Below are 20,000 nucleotides of genomic sequence, written 5' to 3' on the forward strand. Positions count from 1 at the left end.
GCTCAGGCCTATTATTATGTCAAATAAAACAAATTGAGGCTGGATTGTCGAGAGATTCAGAAGAACTCTATTGTGGTTATCAGAGCACATATTCAATATTTGAAGAAGAATATAATAAATATTTTGTGCAAGCCCGTTCGTTACGTAACCCTCTCATTCTCTGTGTAGATACCTGAAGCGTCAGTCCAAGGCAGTCAGCGGAGTGCGGGTGCCAAAGCTGTACTGCCCCCCCACGCTCTGGCATTGTACCAGCAGCAGATCACCATGGCTCATGGGGAGTCGTCTCAGGAGGTCAGACAACAACAACAGCAGCAGCAGCAGCTTTCAGGCCAGCCAGGCAAGCAGCAGCCTTATACTCAACAAACAGAAAGAGATAGGGAGGCTCTTCATAGCAGCAGCCCTCGCATCCGCCCACGCAGCCCCTGCACCGATGACAAGGATGGTACGCACGCCTTTTATTGCATGCTGGATAATTCATGTATTCCCTCTTATTGGAGTTAAGTTCACATTTCATTGAACATATTTATTTATGCTACTTTAGATAACACAAAATTGTAACTTGTTAAAAATATCAGACTTAAAGCTTATGATCTAATTAAAGCAGTTGTATTATATTTTTAACACATTTTTTTTTAGTTATCTTCCGACCTTGAGTCTGTTTGCTCGTGTTTAGTGTACAATGTGTGTTTCTGGGACACTGGTGGACAGGGAACTGATAAATGATACTACAGTATCCCTACTGACTCAGAGGACAATTGTCTTATTTATTACCCTAGATTACTGTGATCTTGTTGGATGTGAATATCACAGCCCAGGCGTGCACTGCAAAAAGTCAGTGTTCAAAAACAAGAAAAAAAAATGCAAAAATTAGGGGTATTTTATTTGAACTAAGCAAAATTATCTACCAATAGAACAAGAAAATTCGGCTTAGCAAGACTTTCCAAAGCAAGTAAAATTAGCTAACCTTAATGAACCCAAAAATACCTTAAAATAAGTATATTCTCACTAATAACAAGTGTACTTTTCTTGGTAGAAAAAAAAGAGACCTTTTTGCTCAATATGTTGAAAAATATTCTCAAATTAAGTAAATGCTAGTGCCATTATCTTGACATAATGATATGCGCTCTGCATCATGATTTTTTTCTCATGCTTGAAATAAGAAATTATTACTTTAAAAAAGTAGTTTTATACTTGTGAGCGTTGATGACACAGCTTTGCATCAGTTGATATTCTAGTTTCAAGCATGTTTTACTCAATATAGGTCATCGAATCTCAGCAACAAGCTGTAATATCTTGCTGAGATCATTTAGGACCAAAACCCTTAAAACAAGTAAAACACTAACATAAAATCTGCTTAGTGAGAAGAATTATCTTATCGGACAGAAAATAAACAAATATCACCCTTATTTGAGATATTTAATCTTACTTAGATTTATGTTTTTGCAGTGTGTCTCTTTGAAGCCCACAAAGAAAAGCTGTAGCACACCTGCTTAAAGGCCTACTGAAATGAAATTGTTTTATTTAAACGGGGATAGCAGATCCATTCTATGTGTCATACTTGATCATTTCGCGATATTGCCATATTTTTGCTGAAAGGATTTAGTATAGAACAACGACGATAAAGTTCGCAACTTTTGGTCTCTGATAAAAAAAAGCCTTGCCCCTACCGGAAGTAGCGTGACGTCACCGGAGGAAGTGCTGCTCACATTTTCCTATCGTTTACACCAGCAGCGAGAGAGATTCGGACCGAGAAAGCGACGATTACCCCATTAATTTGAGCGAGGATGAAAGATTCGTGGATGAGGAACGTGAAAGTGAAGGACTAGCGTGCAGTGCAGAACGTATCTTTTTTCACTCTGACCGTAACTTAGGTACAAGGGCTCATTGGATTCCACACTCTGTCCTTTTTCTATTGTGGATCACGGATTTGTATTTTAAACCACCTCGGATACTATATCCTCTTGAAAATGAGAGTTGAGAACGCGAAATGGACATTCACAGTAACTTTTATCTCCACGACAATACATCGGCGAAACACTTTAGCTACTGAGCTAACGTGATAGCATCCGGCTTAACTGCATATAGAAACAAAACAAATAAGTCCCTGACTGGAAGGATAGACAGAAGATCAACAATACTACCAAACTCTGGACATGTAACTACACGGTTAATGCTTTCCAGCTTGGCGAAGCTTAGCAATGCTGTTGCTAACGACGCCATTGAAGCTAACTTAGCTACGGAACCTCGACAGAGCTATGCTAAAAACATTAGCTCTGCACCTACGCCAGCTCTCATCTGCTCATCACGACCCGTGCTCACCTGCGTTCCAGCGATCGACGGTACGACGAAGGACTTCACCCGATCACCGATGCGGTCGGCGGCCCGGAGACGGTTTAAGTCAAGGTGAGGTCGTTCGGCTAGCGCGTCTGCTATCCTCAAAGTCCTCCTGGTTGTGTTGCTGTAGTCCGCCGCTAATACACCGATCCCACCTACAACTTTCTTCTTTGCAGTCTTCATTGTTCATTAAACAAATTGCAAAAGATTCACCAACACAGATGTCCAGAATACTGTGAAATTTTGAGATGAAAACAGAGCTTTTTGTATTGGATTCAATGGGCTCCGAATACTTCCGCTTCAACCGTTGACGTCACACGCAAACGTCATCATATCGAAACGTTTTCAGCCGGAAGTTTGCCGGGAAATTTAAAATTGCACTTTATGAGTTAACCCGGCTGTATTGGCATGTGTTGCAATGTTAAGATTTCGTCATTGATATATAAACTATCAGACTGCGTGGTCGGTAGTAGTGGGTTTTAGTAGGCCCTTAACTAGATTTGAAGGAAAGTTAAATTATTAAAAAATAGTTTCACAGTAAGCAAAAATCTATGATTACTGTCTCGCTTGGTGGATTGCTTTGGTTTTTCCTGATGTGTTTGTGTGCGTGTGTTGCTTTTTCAGACAAGTTGCAGGCTTTCTCCCCACATGGTGAGGTTAAGAGACCCGCACTGGGCCCGGATGACCTAAGGTCCTCCAATTTAGGTCGACCGACTCTGTCTCCATTCCCTATGTCCCCACGAGACATGGCCAAAATCAGTCATGACCAGCACCTGCTCCAGTTTAATTGTAAGGGCTCTTCTTTGTCTTCTTGCCTAATGTTACTTGCGGTCAGAGATGCCGTGCCCTTAAATATATGTCACTGTGCTCTCTGATCATCATCACATCATTTCTTGTCCTTGTCAGCGTTCCAGCAATCGGGCCACCCAGGACTCCCTGGTTTGCCACAGGATAGTGGAAGGCAAGCAGCAGTCCGACCCCTCATTATGCCAGAACCACCGCCTCTTATTTCTTCAACCAAGCCAGGTGGCTCCATCACACAGGTATAGCAGAACACGGTTGGTAGCATTGACGATTAAATTAGGATAAAGGGAAGTTATGGAATTGTATTGTAGACTGGGGGCGGCATGGCGTGGTGGGTAGAGCAGCCCTGCCAGAAACTTGAGGGCCTCTTGCCATCCCAATCACTGCCGTTGTGTCCTTGGGCAGGACCCACCCTTGCCTTACGCTGGTGAATGAATGATGAATGATAGGTGGTGGTCGGAGGGGCCGTAGGCGCTAACTGGCAGCCACGCTTCCGTCAGTCTACCCCAGGGCAGCTGTGGCTACAATTGTAGCTTACCACCACCAGATGTGAATGAATGATGGCTTCCCACTTCTCTGTAAAGCGCTTTGAGTGTCTAAAAAAGCGCTATATTTTAATTAATATATTTAATGATGTATTATTATTATTACATCATTAAATAAGTCACTGCTTTTTTAGGGAACTCCGGTACAGTTGCACAACCCAGCTCATGGATTCGAACATGGGAAAATGCCTTCTACTCAAATGAGCTTGTCTTGGATGGATCCGAGGAAAGTTGGTAAGTACATTTGGGCAATCCAGACAATCTGATTCACTTCTGGTTTTCTTATTATTAAAGCTGCTGCATGTCACCGTGAGTTAGATGCTTAGAGCAGTGTTTTTCAACCACTGTGCCGCGGCACACTAGTGTTCCGTGAGATACAGTCTGGTGTGCCGTGGGAGATTATGTAATTTCACCTAATTGGGTTAAAAATCTTTTTTGCAAACCAGTACCGTATTTTTCGGACTATAAGTCACAGTTTTTTTCATAGTTTGGCCTGGGGTGCGACTTATACTCAGGAGCGACTTATGTGTGAAATTATTAACATATTACCGTAAAATATCAAATAACATTATTTAGCTCATTCACGTAAGAGACTAGACGTATAAGATTTCATGGGATTTAGCGATTAGGAGTGACAGATTGTTTGGTAAACGTATAGCATGTTCTATATGTTATAGTTATTTGAATGACTCTTACCATAATATGTTACGTTAACATACCAGGCACGTTCTCAGTTGGTTATTTATGCAGCATATAACGTACACTTATTCAGCCTGTTGTTCACTATTCTTTATTTATTTTAAATTGCCTTTCAAATGTCTATTCTTGGTGTTGGGTTTTATCAAATACATTTCCCCCAAAAATGCGACTTGTACTCCAGTGCGACTTATACATGTTTTTTTCCTTCTTTATTATGCATTTTCGGCCTGAGCGACTTATACTCCGAAAAATACGGTAATTATAATCCGCAAATAATGCGCCGTTGTTGAGTGTCGGTGCTGTCTAGAGCTCGGCAGAGTAACCATGTTATACTCTTCCATATCAATAGGTGGCAGCGGGTAGCTAATTTCTTTGTAGATGTCGGGAACATGGTTTGTCATGATCACAATATCCAACCGACAGTGGGAGGCAGCGTGCAGATAAAAATGTATCTAATGCTTGAAGCAAAAATAAACAAAAGGTGAGTGCCCCTAAGAAAAGGCATTGAAGCTTAGGGAAGGCTATGCGTAACGAAACTAAAACTGAACTGGCTACAAAGTAAACAAAAAACAGAATGCTGGACGACAGCAAAGACTTACAGCGTGTGGAGCAGGAGATGGCGTCCACAAAGTACATCCGTACATGACATGACAATCAACAATGTCCCCACAAAGAAGGATAGCATCTGCACAACTTGAATAGTCTTGATTGCTAAAACAAAGCGGGTGCGGGGAATAGCACTCGAGGAAGACATGGAACTGCTACAGGAAAATACCAACAAAACAGGAAAAGTCACCAAAATAGGAGCGCAAGACAAGAACTAAAACACTACACACAGAAAAACACCAAAAAACTCCAAATAAGTCGGGGCATGGTCGTGACAGTACACCTACTTTGAGACAAGAGCTATATTGATGCATGGTTGGTCATGGTTTGAATTCATATCCAACAATTGCGAGACCGACTTTTCACTGTCAATATCGGCTGCTGAGTTTAATTTTTTTTTAATGTATTGTGCTGGTGGTGTGCCTCTGGACTTTTTTAATGGAAAAAAATGTGCCTTGGCTCAAAAAAGGTTGAAAAACACTGGCTTGGAGGGCGTTAAATTGTTGTGACCGGCTCTCTTCCTCGTTCAAACCTTTAAGATATGCACACATACGGAAAAAACGGCATGGCTTAGGCTCTGCATGGCTTCCATTGCATCCCTTTTTAATCCCTACCTATGCAAAAATCTCTCCTGTGGGTTGACGCGCGAAATGGGCACGTGTGCGTGTACATATACAAAAAAATGAAAGCCAAAATTGGCACACTCACTGTTTGTATTGATACTAACCTGACACTGTTGTTGTTTCCTAATGGCGCCATTTGCTGGATTAAAACATGTCACTACATTTACCTGCAAATAAAATAAATAGTTAGCAAATATAATGGATTATTTAATCAAATAGCTGCACTGCAAAAAGTCAGTGTTTAAAAACAAACAAAAAAAAATACAAAAATGAGGGGTATTTTACTTGAACTAAACAAAATTATCTGCCAATAGAACAAGAAAATGTGGCTTGTCAAGACTTTCCAAAACAAGTAAAATTAGATAACCTCAATGAACCCAAAAATACCTTAAAATAAGTATATTCTCACTAATAACAAATGCACTTTTCTTTGTTGAAAAAAAAAGAGACCTTTTTGCTAAATATGTTGAAAAATATTCTTAAATTAAGTAAATGCTAGTGCCATTATCTTGACATAATGATATGCGCTTGGCATTACATTTCTTGAAACCAGCAAACTTATACTAAAAACTAGTTTATTGTTCTTAATGGAAAGGCAACAAGGCAACCGCTTGTTACTCTCGGGGTCTCCTAGCCGCTCAGGCAAATCATATTGTCTAAAAATGCATTTTTCCATCGATAACATGACATCATCGCTCCAAGTGCGTGCTCTTTCAGTCAATTAGTGTGTGCATATATACAGCCCGGCCCCCGCCCAAAATGTTTTTAATTGTAATTTTGAAGAATTTACCTGAATGTGCATGAACTATTTCTGTTCAAAATTGTTTGAAATGTTAAATGTTTAAATAGTCAGTTTACTGTACTTTACCAACTGTACTACTATATGAGTACGTATTTTTTATTGTTTCATTGAAAATAAAACAGCAAAGTACATTTGGCCGTCATCTGTTTTAATTATGAGACACAATTGTGTCAAAGTCATGAAATGTTTTTTTTTCATGCTTGAAATAAGAAATTATTACTTTAAAAAAGTAGTTTTATTCTTGTGAGTGTTGATGACACAGCCTTGCAATTGATATTCTAGTTTCAAGCATGTTTTACTCAATACATTTACTCATCAAATCTCAGCAACAAGCTGTAATATCTTACTGAGATCATTTAGGACCAAAACCCTTAAAACAAGTAAAACACTCTAACATAAAATCTGTTTAATGAGAAGAATTATCTTATCAGACAGAAAATAAGCAAATATCACCCTTATTTGAGATATTTAACCTTACTTAGATTTCAGTTTTTGCAGTGTGTGCACAGGAATATGAAGAGTGCAACTCTGGTCAATGAGCCAAATAGGAAATGAAGGAAAAGAAGAACACTTACCTAATTTGGCGCTTCAAAATAAAGATTATACCACACTTCAGAATGTTTTTATCTATAAGTTTCATTTAGATCAATTACGGCAACAAAAAACGAATATAAATAAACTGTTTGGTGCTTCACAATGAAATGACACAGCAGTTGTATCAAGCGCATGTTTTTTATTTAAAGTGACACTCACATTAGAGGCATCATGGGACACAGTGTCTCATAAGGCAACGAGGCTTCAGTATCGTTTGACCCATCACTACACTGCAAAAAGTCAGTGTTCAAAAACAAGGAAAAAAAATACAAAAATTAGGGGTATTTTATTTGAACTAAGCAAAATGATCTGCCAATAGAACAACAAAATTTGGCTTGTCAAGACTTTCCAAAACAAGTAAAAATAGCTAACTTCAATGAAAATAAGTTTATTCTCACTAATAACAAGTGTACTTTTCTTGGTAGAAAAAAAAAAAATTAGACCTTTTTGCTCAATATGTTGAAAAATATTCTTAAATTAAGTAAATGCAAGTGCCATTATCTTGACATAATGATATGCGCTCGGCATTACATTTCTTGAAACCAGCAAACTTATACTAAAAATGTATTTATTGTTCTTAATGGAAAGGAAACAAGGCAACCGCTTGTTACTCTCGGGGTCTCCTAGCCGCTCAGGCAAATCATATGGTCTAAAAATGCATTTTTCCATCGATAACATGACATCATCGCGCCAAGTGCGTGACCTTTCAGTCGATTAGTGCGCATATATACAGCCCGCCCCCGACCAAAAATGTTTTAATTGTAATTTTAAAGAATTTATCTGAATGTGCATGAACTTTTTCTGTTCAGAATTGTTTGAAATGTCACATGTTAAATGTTTAAATATTAACTGTCAGTTTACTGTACTGTGCCAACTGTACTACTTTGAGTGCGTATTTTCTATTGTTTCATTGAAAATAATACAGCAAAGTCCATTTCCATCCAGTTTTAGTTATGAGACACAATTGTGTCAAAGTCATGATTTTTTTTTTTCATGCTTGAAATAAGAAATTATTACCTTAAAAAAGTAGTTTTATACTTGTGAGTGTTGCTGACACAGTTTTGCATCAGTTGATATTCTAGTTTCAAGCATGTTTTACTCAATATAGGTCATAAAATCTCAGCAACAAGCTGTAATATTTTACTGAGATCATTTAGGACCAAAACACTTAAAACAAGGAAAACACTCTAACATAAAATCTGCTTAGTGAGAAGAATTATCTTATCAGACAGAAAATAAGAAAAAATCACCCTTATTTGAGATATTTAATCTTACTTAGATTTCAGATTTTGCAGTGTACCCGCTACTAAAACAATAACAGCGTTAGTTACACCAATATTTTCTAATACTATTACCCCGGAGACAGTTCTTAAATAAGGATCGTCTAAAACAGGCGTGGCCAAACTTTTTACCTCCAAGGGCCAAGTGAAAATGTGCCAATTCAATGGGCCGTCGGCCAAACGCAGTGGTCTTAAGCGTACAGCTGCACAATAAGTGAGTAGTTTAATCCCATACCGCAATCATATATTGTAGTGGACATCATCACGTTCGATAGAGGGTAACCTGTTAGCCTTGCAGATATACCATCAATGATTGTGTGGGCTTAAAAGAGTATGAATATGTATTACATTTTGGGAAGCCTCCCTTTGGCGGGACAAACAAAACCACTCAAAATTTGTCCCGCGGGTCCCACTTTGAGTACCACTGGTCTAAGAGATTGCCAGGTCGGACCACTTGTTGGACCAAACTTGGCATTCCTGACTCTCTCTATTTTCCTAAATACTTTACAGGCGGCCCATTTCCTGTGGTCAAGCAAGAACAGTTATCACCCCGCAGCTCTTCCTTGCAAGCTGACAACCCATCCACCCAAGGCACATCCCACGATGGTACTGGGAGAGGTATGTGGTAGTCATTTAGTACTATTTATATCATTTTGAATGACCTAATTACTTGCTTCTAGAATGAACACTACATACACACTGATTTACTGATACTAATACTGATTTACTCGGTTGTCCGAAATGTGTCTCAAAAATAACAATTGCCATTAAATAAAGGAAATTATACCCCACTTTGGCTTGTTGTTCTTTGCATTTACCTTCATTTTGAATTCCATTTTAGCTGTCCAGGGTGGTAGCATCACTAAGGGTATTCCAGGGACCAGAATGCATCCAGATTCCTCAGTCTCGTACCGAGGGGGTTCCATCACTCAAGTAAGTGTATAAAGAGGTTGTAAAAAAACAAAAACCCAAACCTTTTCTACTTTTTGTTGTTTGGAAATTTAGATTGCGTCCTCTTCACAGTAGGCCATTATTTTAAACTAGCTTTTGCCAAAAAATGTCATCTTAAGACCCAAATTAAAAACTGCCTACACCCAAAAGTACTCAACATATACACTACATAATGAATTGCCATAACTGTTCGTAACATTCACATACACTATACCTATATACTGATGATAAGGTTTAGACGGTTGTTTTTTTGTTTTTTACAACAAACATACATTTCTAGGAAATTATGTGTTTTTTGCTGATCAAAAAAATGGCTCATGCAGCATACAAAGATAACTTTATTAATATCATGAGGGAATGTAATGAGTCACAGCAGCATAGCCACACACCATGTACATACATATGTAGTGTACCTTTGAAATATATTTAAATGCATTTTACTAAGACAATCGCCCGAATGCAGCTGAGATAGGCTCCAGCACCCCCCGCAACCCGAAAGGGACAAGCGGTAGAAAATGGATGGTTGGATGGAATCTGAAATCCAATAAAACTTGACCTGTGAGGCATGTTGATATCTTACCCTGAGCTAAACTATAACTTTTAAATTACGAATAATGGCAATATTTTTTGCCCATGTCACTGGACGGGACAGGTTTTAAAAAAACATGAATATATTGAATATAAATATATTAAATTTGACCATAGTTGACTCATTTTATGCCACGATCATTTTTGCCATGATCATAATTATAAGAATATAGTCTATGCCAGGGGTGTCAAACTCGTTTTCATTGAGGGCCACATCGCAGTTATGGTTCCCCTCAGAGGGTCGCTTTTAACAATGAGTAATATATGAATATACGTACATGTGTGTGTATATATATATAATAAATTAACAATATATTTTTTTACATAAGCAGCAAAAAAGATATTAACATTTCACTTCAAAAACTGGCAGCTCAGTCACCAGAATTGTACAGTAAAAGCAGTGGGTTTTTTTACAGCATATAAAAAAAATTGAATAAATGGAATGGAAAAATATGGAGCCCCTAAAGCAGACCTGGGCATTGTGCGGCCCGCGGGCCGCATCCGGCCCTTTGTACGTCCCTGTCCGGCCCGCGTGAGGCCAATTATAAATTACAAAATAAATTTTAAAAAGCATCTATTTCGAGTGTGCAATACAATGGTGCTGCTTTTGTTTTGAAAAGCGTTATTTGTATTACTTCCGTGCGGACGTATGCTCGTGCGCGCAGCGGCAATCTCAAATTACAAAATAAATTTAAAAAAACATCTTTGTCGTGCGTGCAATACAACTGTGCTGCTTTTATTTTGAAAAGTGTTATATGTGCGTATGTCCTGTGAGGGAAGGCGCACAAGAGAAAAGTTGATGACGAATGGCGTGTTTTCAACAAGACAAGTAAAGGTAAAGCTGTGTGCTTATTTGTGGTACACACGTTGCTGTGTTTAAAGAATATAGTGTAACGACCTGCTGAAGTAGATGTTGTCTTCTTGAGTTGCGTAAATGAGGAGTGAGGAGACGTGCGTGTGGAAGGAACGAGATATGTTGAGCTGTGTTAGTATAGCTTGCTCAATAAAAGTTTAAAAAGAGCGCCAGACTTGATGTGCACTTCTTCTGGGCGCTACAATTGGTGTCAGAAGTAAAACTTTGCGCATACTGCACTGTTTGTGTGCTACGTCATCGGGAGGTACGTGCCACGTGAGGAGCTCGCCGCAAAGAGAGAGAGAGAGAGAGAGCGAGAGAGAGAGAGAGCGAGAGAGAGAGAGAGAGAGAGCGTTTACAGGTGCAGCCACGCTGCTTGCCACGGGGGGAATTCCGCCCTCAATGAAGACTCCCAGGTTTGATGGCAAGGCGAACTGGGAGGCATTTCATCCCACTTGTGACATCAATTGTAGCGTCCAGAAGAAGTGCACACCAAGTCTGATGCACTTTTTAAACTTTTATTGAGCATGCTATACTAACACAGCTCAACTTATCTCGTTCTTTCCAAAAGGAAAACCAATCACTCCTCATTTCCGCAACAGCAACGCTTCCTCCTTCTTCGCCAATCACCTTACAGGCGTACGTGCTACGTTCACAACATTTTCTTATCTGGTTAAATAAAGGTTTTACAACAAAGAGGATGCAGGATAAAGTGACAGAAATTGAAATTTTTGTATTGTAATATACATCGGGAAGTGTTGTGTAAGAAAGTGTTAAAAATAAAACCATCAAAAGCCATCTGCTTTTGTATAAAGATAAGTTAGGTTAAATGAAAATATTATTATTATTATTATCTATCTTACGGTATATCAAAAATAATTTGAGCAAAATTTAATTGAAATATTGTCAGTGTGGCCCTCCAGCAGTGCTCGGGTTGCTCATGCGGCCCCCGGTAAAAATTAATTGCCCACCCCTGCCCTAAAGGGACATGGGGGAATTTTTACTTTTTATAATTTATTTTTTTTTGTAAATTTTTTTTTAGACATGTATCTCGTGTGCACAAGAAACTATCTCGTGCGCACGAGAAACTTTTTATAAAGTTATTAAAAAAAAATATATATATATATATTTTAAGACATGTATCTCGTGCGCACGAGAAACTATCTCGTGCGCATAAGATACATGTCTAAAAAACTAAATAAAAAAATACACAATTATAATTTTTTACTATTTTTTTATTTATAACTTCATAAAAAGTTTCTCTTGCGCACGAGATACATGTCTAAAAAAAATTAAAAATACAAAAAATGATAAACACATTTTTTTCCCCCATGTCCCTTTAGGGGCTCCGTAGAAAAACAATACCACTTTTTGTAGCGGTAAAATTCAAGCAACAGAGTTGCCTTTTTTATTTTTATTTTTTTTAACCATAAAATCTTGTTGTTTTAATGTTTTTTTTGTTTGATTTTTAATGTTTTAGTGTCTTACTGTATACGGAAAAAAAACAGTACCAAAGTTGATTTTACGATTAAAAACTCAGTTGGCGAAATTTAACCGTAAAACCTATTGTCAATTTTACAGTCTACAATTTGATTGATAATTTGTTTTGAAATCATAAGTCAAGCAGATATTTAAGTATAGTATTTATCTATATTTTAATAAAAAAATTTTTTGGGAATACATGATAATATAATATTTTGATTTTGATAATATTGAATTTGAAAAGATATGCAAATGCATGCAGTACCTGAATTTTAATGTCAAAAGGGAAAGAACAAATATATTTCATAAGAAAAGATTAAGTATTTTATTAACGCATATTATTTCCAGGCCTTCACGGGCCACATAAAATAATGTGACGGGCCAGATTTGGCCCCCGGGCCTTGAGTTTGACACCTGTGGTCTATGCAATACCCCAATTACCCCTCAGATCACTGAATAAGTGGGCAAAGATTGATGTTATTTGTTTACCTGTGAGTACGGACATAGATATGAATTGTATTTTTTAATGATCTATGATGAACATTATTTGTATTTGTGATGTGACTATGTACTTTGGCAGGTACTTATGAATAGTATTTTGTTCTGCATCCCTACCCTTTGTGTTGGTAAGCACTTATTTTCCCCATATCACTGCCATTGTTCCCTCATTCCTTTTGCCGCTTTGAAACCAGCAGCGTTAGTGTTACTTGGCCGTGGTTTCTGTACTCAGGATGGCAGACAGGAAAGCGCAATGGAGAGGTCATGAGGCAGACCAAGTGCTGTCGTTACTGGATTTCCCAGTTGCCGTGACATAACCACAGCTCTGACGGCCCTAGTCACCTTAGCAACAAGTACACAGTGTGCCTTGTCTGTTCCCATTAATTTTAACCCAGCCCATGTAATACAGTGTCATTTTCAAATGGCTCTTAGGGGACTCAGGAAGCAAATAAGTATTAAATTGGGTTGCAATCTATAAAACAGATTAGTAAAGAAAAGGTGAGCGGTGCATAATAAGTTCTCTTGCGGCAGATCATTAGTTTGCTTTACTTCTCAGATGGATTTATGTGAGTATAAGGAAGCCGATATACAAGTCCTTGGACGCAGTTTTTTCCTGAACATGATGTATTTAAAAGCCATGAAATGTGATCTCAAGCACAACCGTCTACCCATCCCGATGTGGCTCTGTTTACCAAGCTGTGTGGAAATATGACCCTCGTTTGGAATATTGGTCATGAGATGCATATAAACAATACAGCCAAACCAGTCCACTTATTTATCTTCTTTTTCAAATATGCTTTTGTAGTTCATGTAATTTTGATGCCATTTTCTATTCAACCAGTGTAACTTTATATATTTCAAGTTAACTGTTAAATTAATGTGCACTGCAAAAAGTCAGTGTTCAAAAACAAGAAAAAAAAATTAGGGGTATTTTATTTGAACTAAGCTAAATTATCTGCCAATAGAACAAGAAAATTTGGCTTGTCAAGACTTTCCAAAACAAGTAAAATTACCGTATTTTTCGGAGTATAAGTCGCTCCGGAGTATAAGTCGCACCGGCCGAAAATACATAATAAAGAAGGAAAAAAACATATATAAGTCGCACTGGAGTATAAGTCGCATTTTTTGGGGAAATTTATTTGATAAAACCCAACACCAAGAATAGACATTTGAAAGGCAATTTAAAAAAAATAAAGAATAGTGAACAACAGGCTGAATAAGTGTATGTTATATGAGGCATAAATAACCAACTGAGAACGTGCCTGGTATGTTAACGTAACATATTATGGTAAGAGTCATTCAAATAACTATAACATATAGAACATGCTATACGTTTACCAAACAATCTGTCACTCCTAATCGCTAAATCCGAGGAAATCTTATACGTCTAGTCTCTTACGGGAATGAGCTAAATAATATTATTTGATATTTTACGGTAATGTGTTAATAATTTCACACATACTGTAAGTCCCTCCTGAGTATAAGTCGCACCCCCTGGCAAACTATGAAAAAAACTGCGACTTATAGTCCGAAAAATACGGTAGCTAACCTCAATGAACCCAAAAATACCTTAAAATAAGTATATTCTCACTAATAACAAGTGCACTTTTCTTGGTAGAAAAAAAAGAGACCTTTTTGCTCAATATGTTGAAAAATATTCTTAAATTAAGTAAATGCTAGTGCCATTATCTTGACATAATGATATGCGCTCGGCATCATGATTTTAGAAATGAGAAATTATTACTTTAAAAAAGTAGTTTTATACTTGTGAGTGTTGATATTCTAGTTTCAAGCATGTTTTACTCAATATAGGTCATACAATCTCAGCAACAAGCTGTACTATCTTACTGAGATAATTTAGGACTAAAACCCTTAAAACAAGTAAAACACTAACATAAAATCTGCTTAGTGAGAAGAATGATCTTATCAGACAGAAAATAAGCAAATATCACCCTTATTTGAGATATTTAATCTTACTTAGATTTCAGTTTTTGCAGTGTGCCTGAACGTGGATTTTTAGTTTATACGTCTCTCACTTGTCCTTTCTCACTGTGGCTACAGGGGACACCGGCTGATGTGCTGTATAAGGGAACCATAACCCGTTTGATCACAGAGGACACTGCAAGCCGTGGGGAGAGGGAGCGAGACGACACACTATCTAAAGGTCATGTGGTCTATGAGGGAATAAGTGGTCACATCCTCACGTATGACCGTGAGTATGTCAGGTCGCATTTCGTCATTTTGCACAGACCCGACAATCTCTGAGTAAGTGATTTGATAAATAGTTAAGTATTTAACACACCACTTCTTTATGGAACACGTAGGTCCAGTTTCTCAAACCTCTAAAGACGATGGTAGGGGCTCTGGGCAAGCTGGTGAAATTCTTGGCCTAAAGCGTCCTTATGATGTCATGGAGGGAGGCATCTCCCGAGGTCTGCCTATGAGGGATTCATTGTCTGCTTCCAACTGTGAAGGTAGCTGCAAGATCTTGTTTTTTTTTTTTTTTTTTAAACTTACTGTATAAATGGAAATAATTATTCTTTTTCCCAACCTTTACCCCAGGTCTTATTGGTCGAGCGATGCCTCATGACAGAGACAGTCCACACCACACACCTTATAAAGATACTCATCACATACGTGGCTCAATCTCACAAGGTTAGATATAATTATATAAAAGTAACTTAAGCTACTAATATACCGTATTTTCCCGACTATAAGGCGCACTTAAAATCCTTTTTTTCCCTCAAAACTCGACAGTGTGCCTTATAACCCGGTGCGCCTAATGTACGGAATAATTCTGGTTTTGCTTACCGACCTCGAAGCGATTTTATTTGGTACATGGTGTAATGATAAGTGTGACCAGTAGATGGCAGTCAAACATAAGAGATACGTGTAGACTGCACTATGATGGCAATATGACTCAAGTAAACAACAGCAACATTTTATATGTTCCATTGAAAATATAGAACATTACACACGGCGCTCAAAAATCTGTCAAAATGTTTTAGTACGACTTTGGTAAGCTATGAAGCCGCACAGCTTGATGTGCTTCAACATACGAGTATTATTATGGTGTGTGTATAAGATAAGACACATTATCTGGCGTTTTGTTTCGCAATATTATGCAAAAGCAACTTTTCTTACCTTCTGGTACCTGCTGCTCTGTATTTGGGATCTGCATAAATCCTGAAAAATTGCGCGTGTCAGCCTTTGTAGCTTCTTCTTTTTCTCTATCTTCTTGTTATGGGACATTCATCCTCTGCTATTGCCATTTCTAATATAAAGTAGTGTAAAGTTCTTACTTATATATGTCAGTAAACTCGCCATGAAAGCGCTAAAACATACCGGTGTAGTGAGTTTACATTATTCACCCAAGGAACTTTAGTTATTAGAAAGTTCCGGTCGGACAGTTTTTCACGGGACACATTTCCTTGTTGTTGTTTCCGAATGAGGAGATGCTCCTCCGTTATTGATTGAAGTGAAGTGAAGTGAATTATATTTATATAGCGCTTTTCTCTAGTGACTCAAAGCGCTTTACATAGTGAAAGCCAATATGTAAGTTCCATTTAAAGCAGTGTGGGTGGCACTGGGAGCAGGTGGGTCAAGTGTCTTGCCCAAGGACACAACGGCAGTGACTAGAATGGCGGAAGCGGGGATAGAACCCGGAACCCTCAAGTTACTGGCACGGCCACTCTACCAACCGAGCTATAGCGCCTATATGCCTGATTAGCACTCCAACAAGTCAATAAGTAAAATGTGAATGTCATTAAAACAGTTAGCTCCGTCTTTTGACACTTCTTCCACCCCCGTCCTTGCACGCCACACCGCTACAACAAAGATGACGGGGAGAAGACGCTGTCGAAGGTGAGCCACGTAAATAAGACCGCCCACAAAACGGCGCATCCTGAAGCGACTGTCAGAAAGCGGCTTGAAGATGATCTGTAAAACATCATCTATGCAACATTTTGACCAAAGAACCACCATTACATGTTATGTAGACCACAAGGAAGTGTTTTACATTTAGGAAAAAAACAACTATAATATGACTCCTTTAATGTGCCCTATAATCCGGTGCGCCTTATATATGAAAAAAGATTGAAAATAGACCATTCATCAGCAGTGCGCTTTATAATCCGGTGCGCCCTATAGTCCGGAAAATATGGTACTCTTGTTTTATCTATATCTGCCACATTTTCTCAAGAAGAATCCTCCTACAGGTGGATGAATGTCCTCGGACATTTTTTTTTTTATGACAACAAACATTCTCTTCTTCATGAATTAACTATAATGTGATTTATTTTTTGCCCCAGCTATATTCTCTTTTCAAATCATTTATTCTCACGGTGTCAGGCATACCACGCCATCTGGACCCTCAGGACAGCTACCTGAGGAGAGAGGCCAAGCAAATGAAAAGAGAGAACTCTCCGCCACGTGGAGGCAGTTCAATGACGGACCCACTTAAGGGTAGAGAGTCCATGGTGCCCACAGTGAAGGAGGCTGGGCGCTCTATCCACCTCATTCCCAGAGAAGAGCTCAGACAGACTGGCAAGGAGGGCATGTTAACACAGGTACGGACATCATACCTTTTAAACCCCCAAGGTGTTTTTTTTTATTTTTCAAATGGTTTATTTAGTATTCCTGGTTGTTATTCCTTCTAGGGAACTCCCATGAAACAGGAGGCTGCTGGCTCTGGTAAACGACATGATGTGCGCTCGATCATCGCCAGTTCACCGCGTTCCTACCATAACGCACCCCCTCACATGGATATGCGGGCTGATAGGGGACGCTACGAAGAGGCACCCAAAGGACGACCTAGCGCGGTAGTCAGCACCGCCAGCACAATAGCCCGTTCTTCTCCCCTTACACTTGGGTCAGAACAGGGAGGCAAGGCCCACCATAGCCCTGTTGGCTACGACGACAAAGGCACTTTAAGGAACCCCTACCCTGGGCCGTCACATCGGGGCTCCCCTCTGTCCAGGGAGTCAAGTCAAAGGCAGCATGATGGTGGGTTTTTTTATTTATTCTTTAAATAGTTTATTTCCCTTGCCAGATGTATTTCTATCAACTTTATTGAGAGCACTACACAAAAAACTACAACAGGGAAAAATAAGTACCGTATTTTTCGGACTATAAGTCGCAGTTTCTTTCATAGTTTGGCCGGGGGTGCGACTTATACTCAGGAGCGACTTATGTGTGAAATTATTAACACATTACCGTAAAATATCAAATAATATTATTTAGCTCATTCACGTAAGAGACTAGACGTATAAGATTTCATGGGATTTAGCGATTAGGAGTGACAGATTGTTTGGTAAATGTATAGCATGTTCTATATGTTATAGTTATTTGAATGACTCTTACCATAATATGTTACGTTAACATACCAGGCACGTTCTCAGTTGGTTATTTATGCGGCATATAACGTACACTTATTCAGCCTGTTGTTCACTATTCTTTAGTTATTTTAAATTGCCTTTCAAATGTCTATTCTTGGTGTTGGGTTTTATCAAATACATTTCCCCCAAAAAATGCGACCTATACTCCAGTGCGACTTATATGTTTTTTTTCCTTCTTTATTATGCATTTTCGGCTGGTGCGACTTATACTCCGGAGCGACTTATACTCCGAAAAATACGGTATTTGGTCCTTTGCTGATTTTGTAAAAAATAAGTATTTGACCCATACTTGCGGGGTTGTGGTGGGGGGTCGGGGTTGAGGTGGGCGGGATTGGGGGGGCGGGGTTTGGTGGTAGCGGTGGTGTTATATTGTAGCGTCCCGGAAGAGTTAGTGCTGCAAGGGGTTCTGGGTATTTGTTCTGTTGTGTTTATGTTGTGTTACGGTGCGGATGTTCTCCCGAAATGTGTTTGTCATTCTTGTCTGGTGTGGGTTCACAGTGTGGCGCATATTTGTAACAGTGTTAAAGTTGTTTATACGGTCACCCTCAGTGTGACCTGTATGGCTGTTGACCAAGTATGCTTTGCATTCACTTGTGTGTGTGAAAAGCCGTAGATATTATGGGATTGGGCCAGCACGCAAAAGCCGTGCCTTTAATGTTTATTGGCGCTCTCTACTTCTACCTATGTCCGTGTACCACGCGTTTTAAAAAGTCATAAATTTTACTTTTTGAAACCGATACTGATCATTTCCGATATTACATTTTAAAGCATTTATCGGCCGATAATTTCGGCAGCCCGATATTATCGGACATCTCTAATCGTCAGAGCATCCTCATTTAAATAAGGTGGTCTGCACCACATTTCAATTGTAGTATGGTATACCGGTACTAATTAAGTACTGCGGTATTACTTACTTGAATCCAAAACGATACTATACTGCATTTGAAAAATACCGGTATTTTTTTCACCCCATCTGCCTGCTGCCGTGCGGCGGTGACGTACATGATGTTGAGTGTGTCAGCGCACAAACACACAGCATATAAGCAGAAAACAGCGTAGATAAAAAGAATGCCGTTTCTACTGGTTAATAAGGGGGGCGCTTGAAACGCAATATGAAAGTATTTGGGCTTCAAAACTCCCGATAAAGGTGAAGCTTGTGTTGCGGTGCGGATGTTCTCCCAAAATGTGTTTGTCATTCTTGTTTGGTGTGGGTTCACAGTGTGGCACATAATTGTAACAGTGTTAAAGTTGTTTATACGGTCTCCCTCAGTGTGACCTGTATGGCTGTTGATCAAGTATGCGTTGCATTCACTTATGTGTGTGTAAAAGCCGCATATATTATGTGACTGGGCCGGCACGCTGTTTCTACGGAGGAAAAGCGGACATGACGACAGGTTGTAGAGGACACTAAAGGCAGTGCCTTTAAGGCACGCCCCCAATATTGTTGTCCGGGTGGAAATCAGGAGAAATTCGGGAGAATGGTTGCCCTGGGAGATTTTCGGGAGGGGCACTGAAACTCGGGAGTCTCCCAGGAAAATCAGGAGGGTTGGCAAGTATGCCCTACGTCCGTGTTTTACCATATATGTACCGCTCCGTACAGCGGCGCTTTAAAATGTCATTAATTTTACTCTTTGAAACCGATACCGATAATTTCCGATATTACATTTTAAAGCATTTATCGGCTGATATTATCGGACATCTCTAACCAAAATGTTACTTTTTGGTAACAATTTATTTTGAGTTGTTGCATTCTGCTTTTGGGATCTTTTCCTTACCAAAATCCCACATGATATTTGCATAACCCTGGTGAGAAAGAAACAGCTGACATCTGTACTTACCAACAATAATTTATTCACCAAGTTCTAAATCACGTTTTGCTTAGGGATGGAATATTCATATCTGTCAGTCAAACACAAATTATTATTATTATAGTTTTTACAATATG

General features: G+C 38.9%; 1 protein-coding gene across 6 annotated transcripts in view; it reads left to right on the forward strand.

Annotated features, from left to right (window-relative positions):
* The window catches only part of LOC133652577 (nuclear receptor corepressor 2-like), a 212,767-nt gene that overhangs the window by 160,404 nt on the left and 32,363 nt on the right, over positions 1–20,000 (forward strand). For all 6 annotated transcript variants that reach the window (XM_062051491.1, XM_062051494.1, XM_062051495.1 and 3 more), the window contains 11 exons: positions 169–442; positions 2,959–3,123; positions 3,241–3,377; positions 3,818–3,917; positions 8,798–8,905; positions 9,129–9,220; positions 14,721–14,871; positions 14,984–15,133; positions 15,222–15,314; positions 17,010–17,227; positions 17,318–17,663. In XM_062051491.1, coding sequence (XP_061907475.1) covers positions 169–442; positions 2,959–3,123; positions 3,241–3,377; positions 3,818–3,917; positions 8,798–8,905; positions 9,129–9,220; positions 14,721–14,871; positions 14,984–15,133; positions 15,222–15,314; positions 17,010–17,227; positions 17,318–17,663 — 1,834 coding nt within the window. The remainder of the gene's footprint in view (positions 1–168; positions 443–2,958; positions 3,124–3,240; positions 3,378–3,817; positions 3,918–8,797; positions 8,906–9,128; positions 9,221–14,720; positions 14,872–14,983; positions 15,134–15,221; positions 15,315–17,009; positions 17,228–17,317; positions 17,664–20,000) is intronic.

The sequence above is a fragment of the Entelurus aequoreus genome, linkage group LG06 (assembly GCF_033978785.1).
Source record: "Entelurus aequoreus isolate RoL-2023_Sb linkage group LG06, RoL_Eaeq_v1.1, whole genome shotgun sequence".
NCBI classification, from domain to species: Eukaryota; Metazoa; Chordata; class Actinopteri; order Syngnathiformes; family Syngnathidae; genus Entelurus; species Entelurus aequoreus.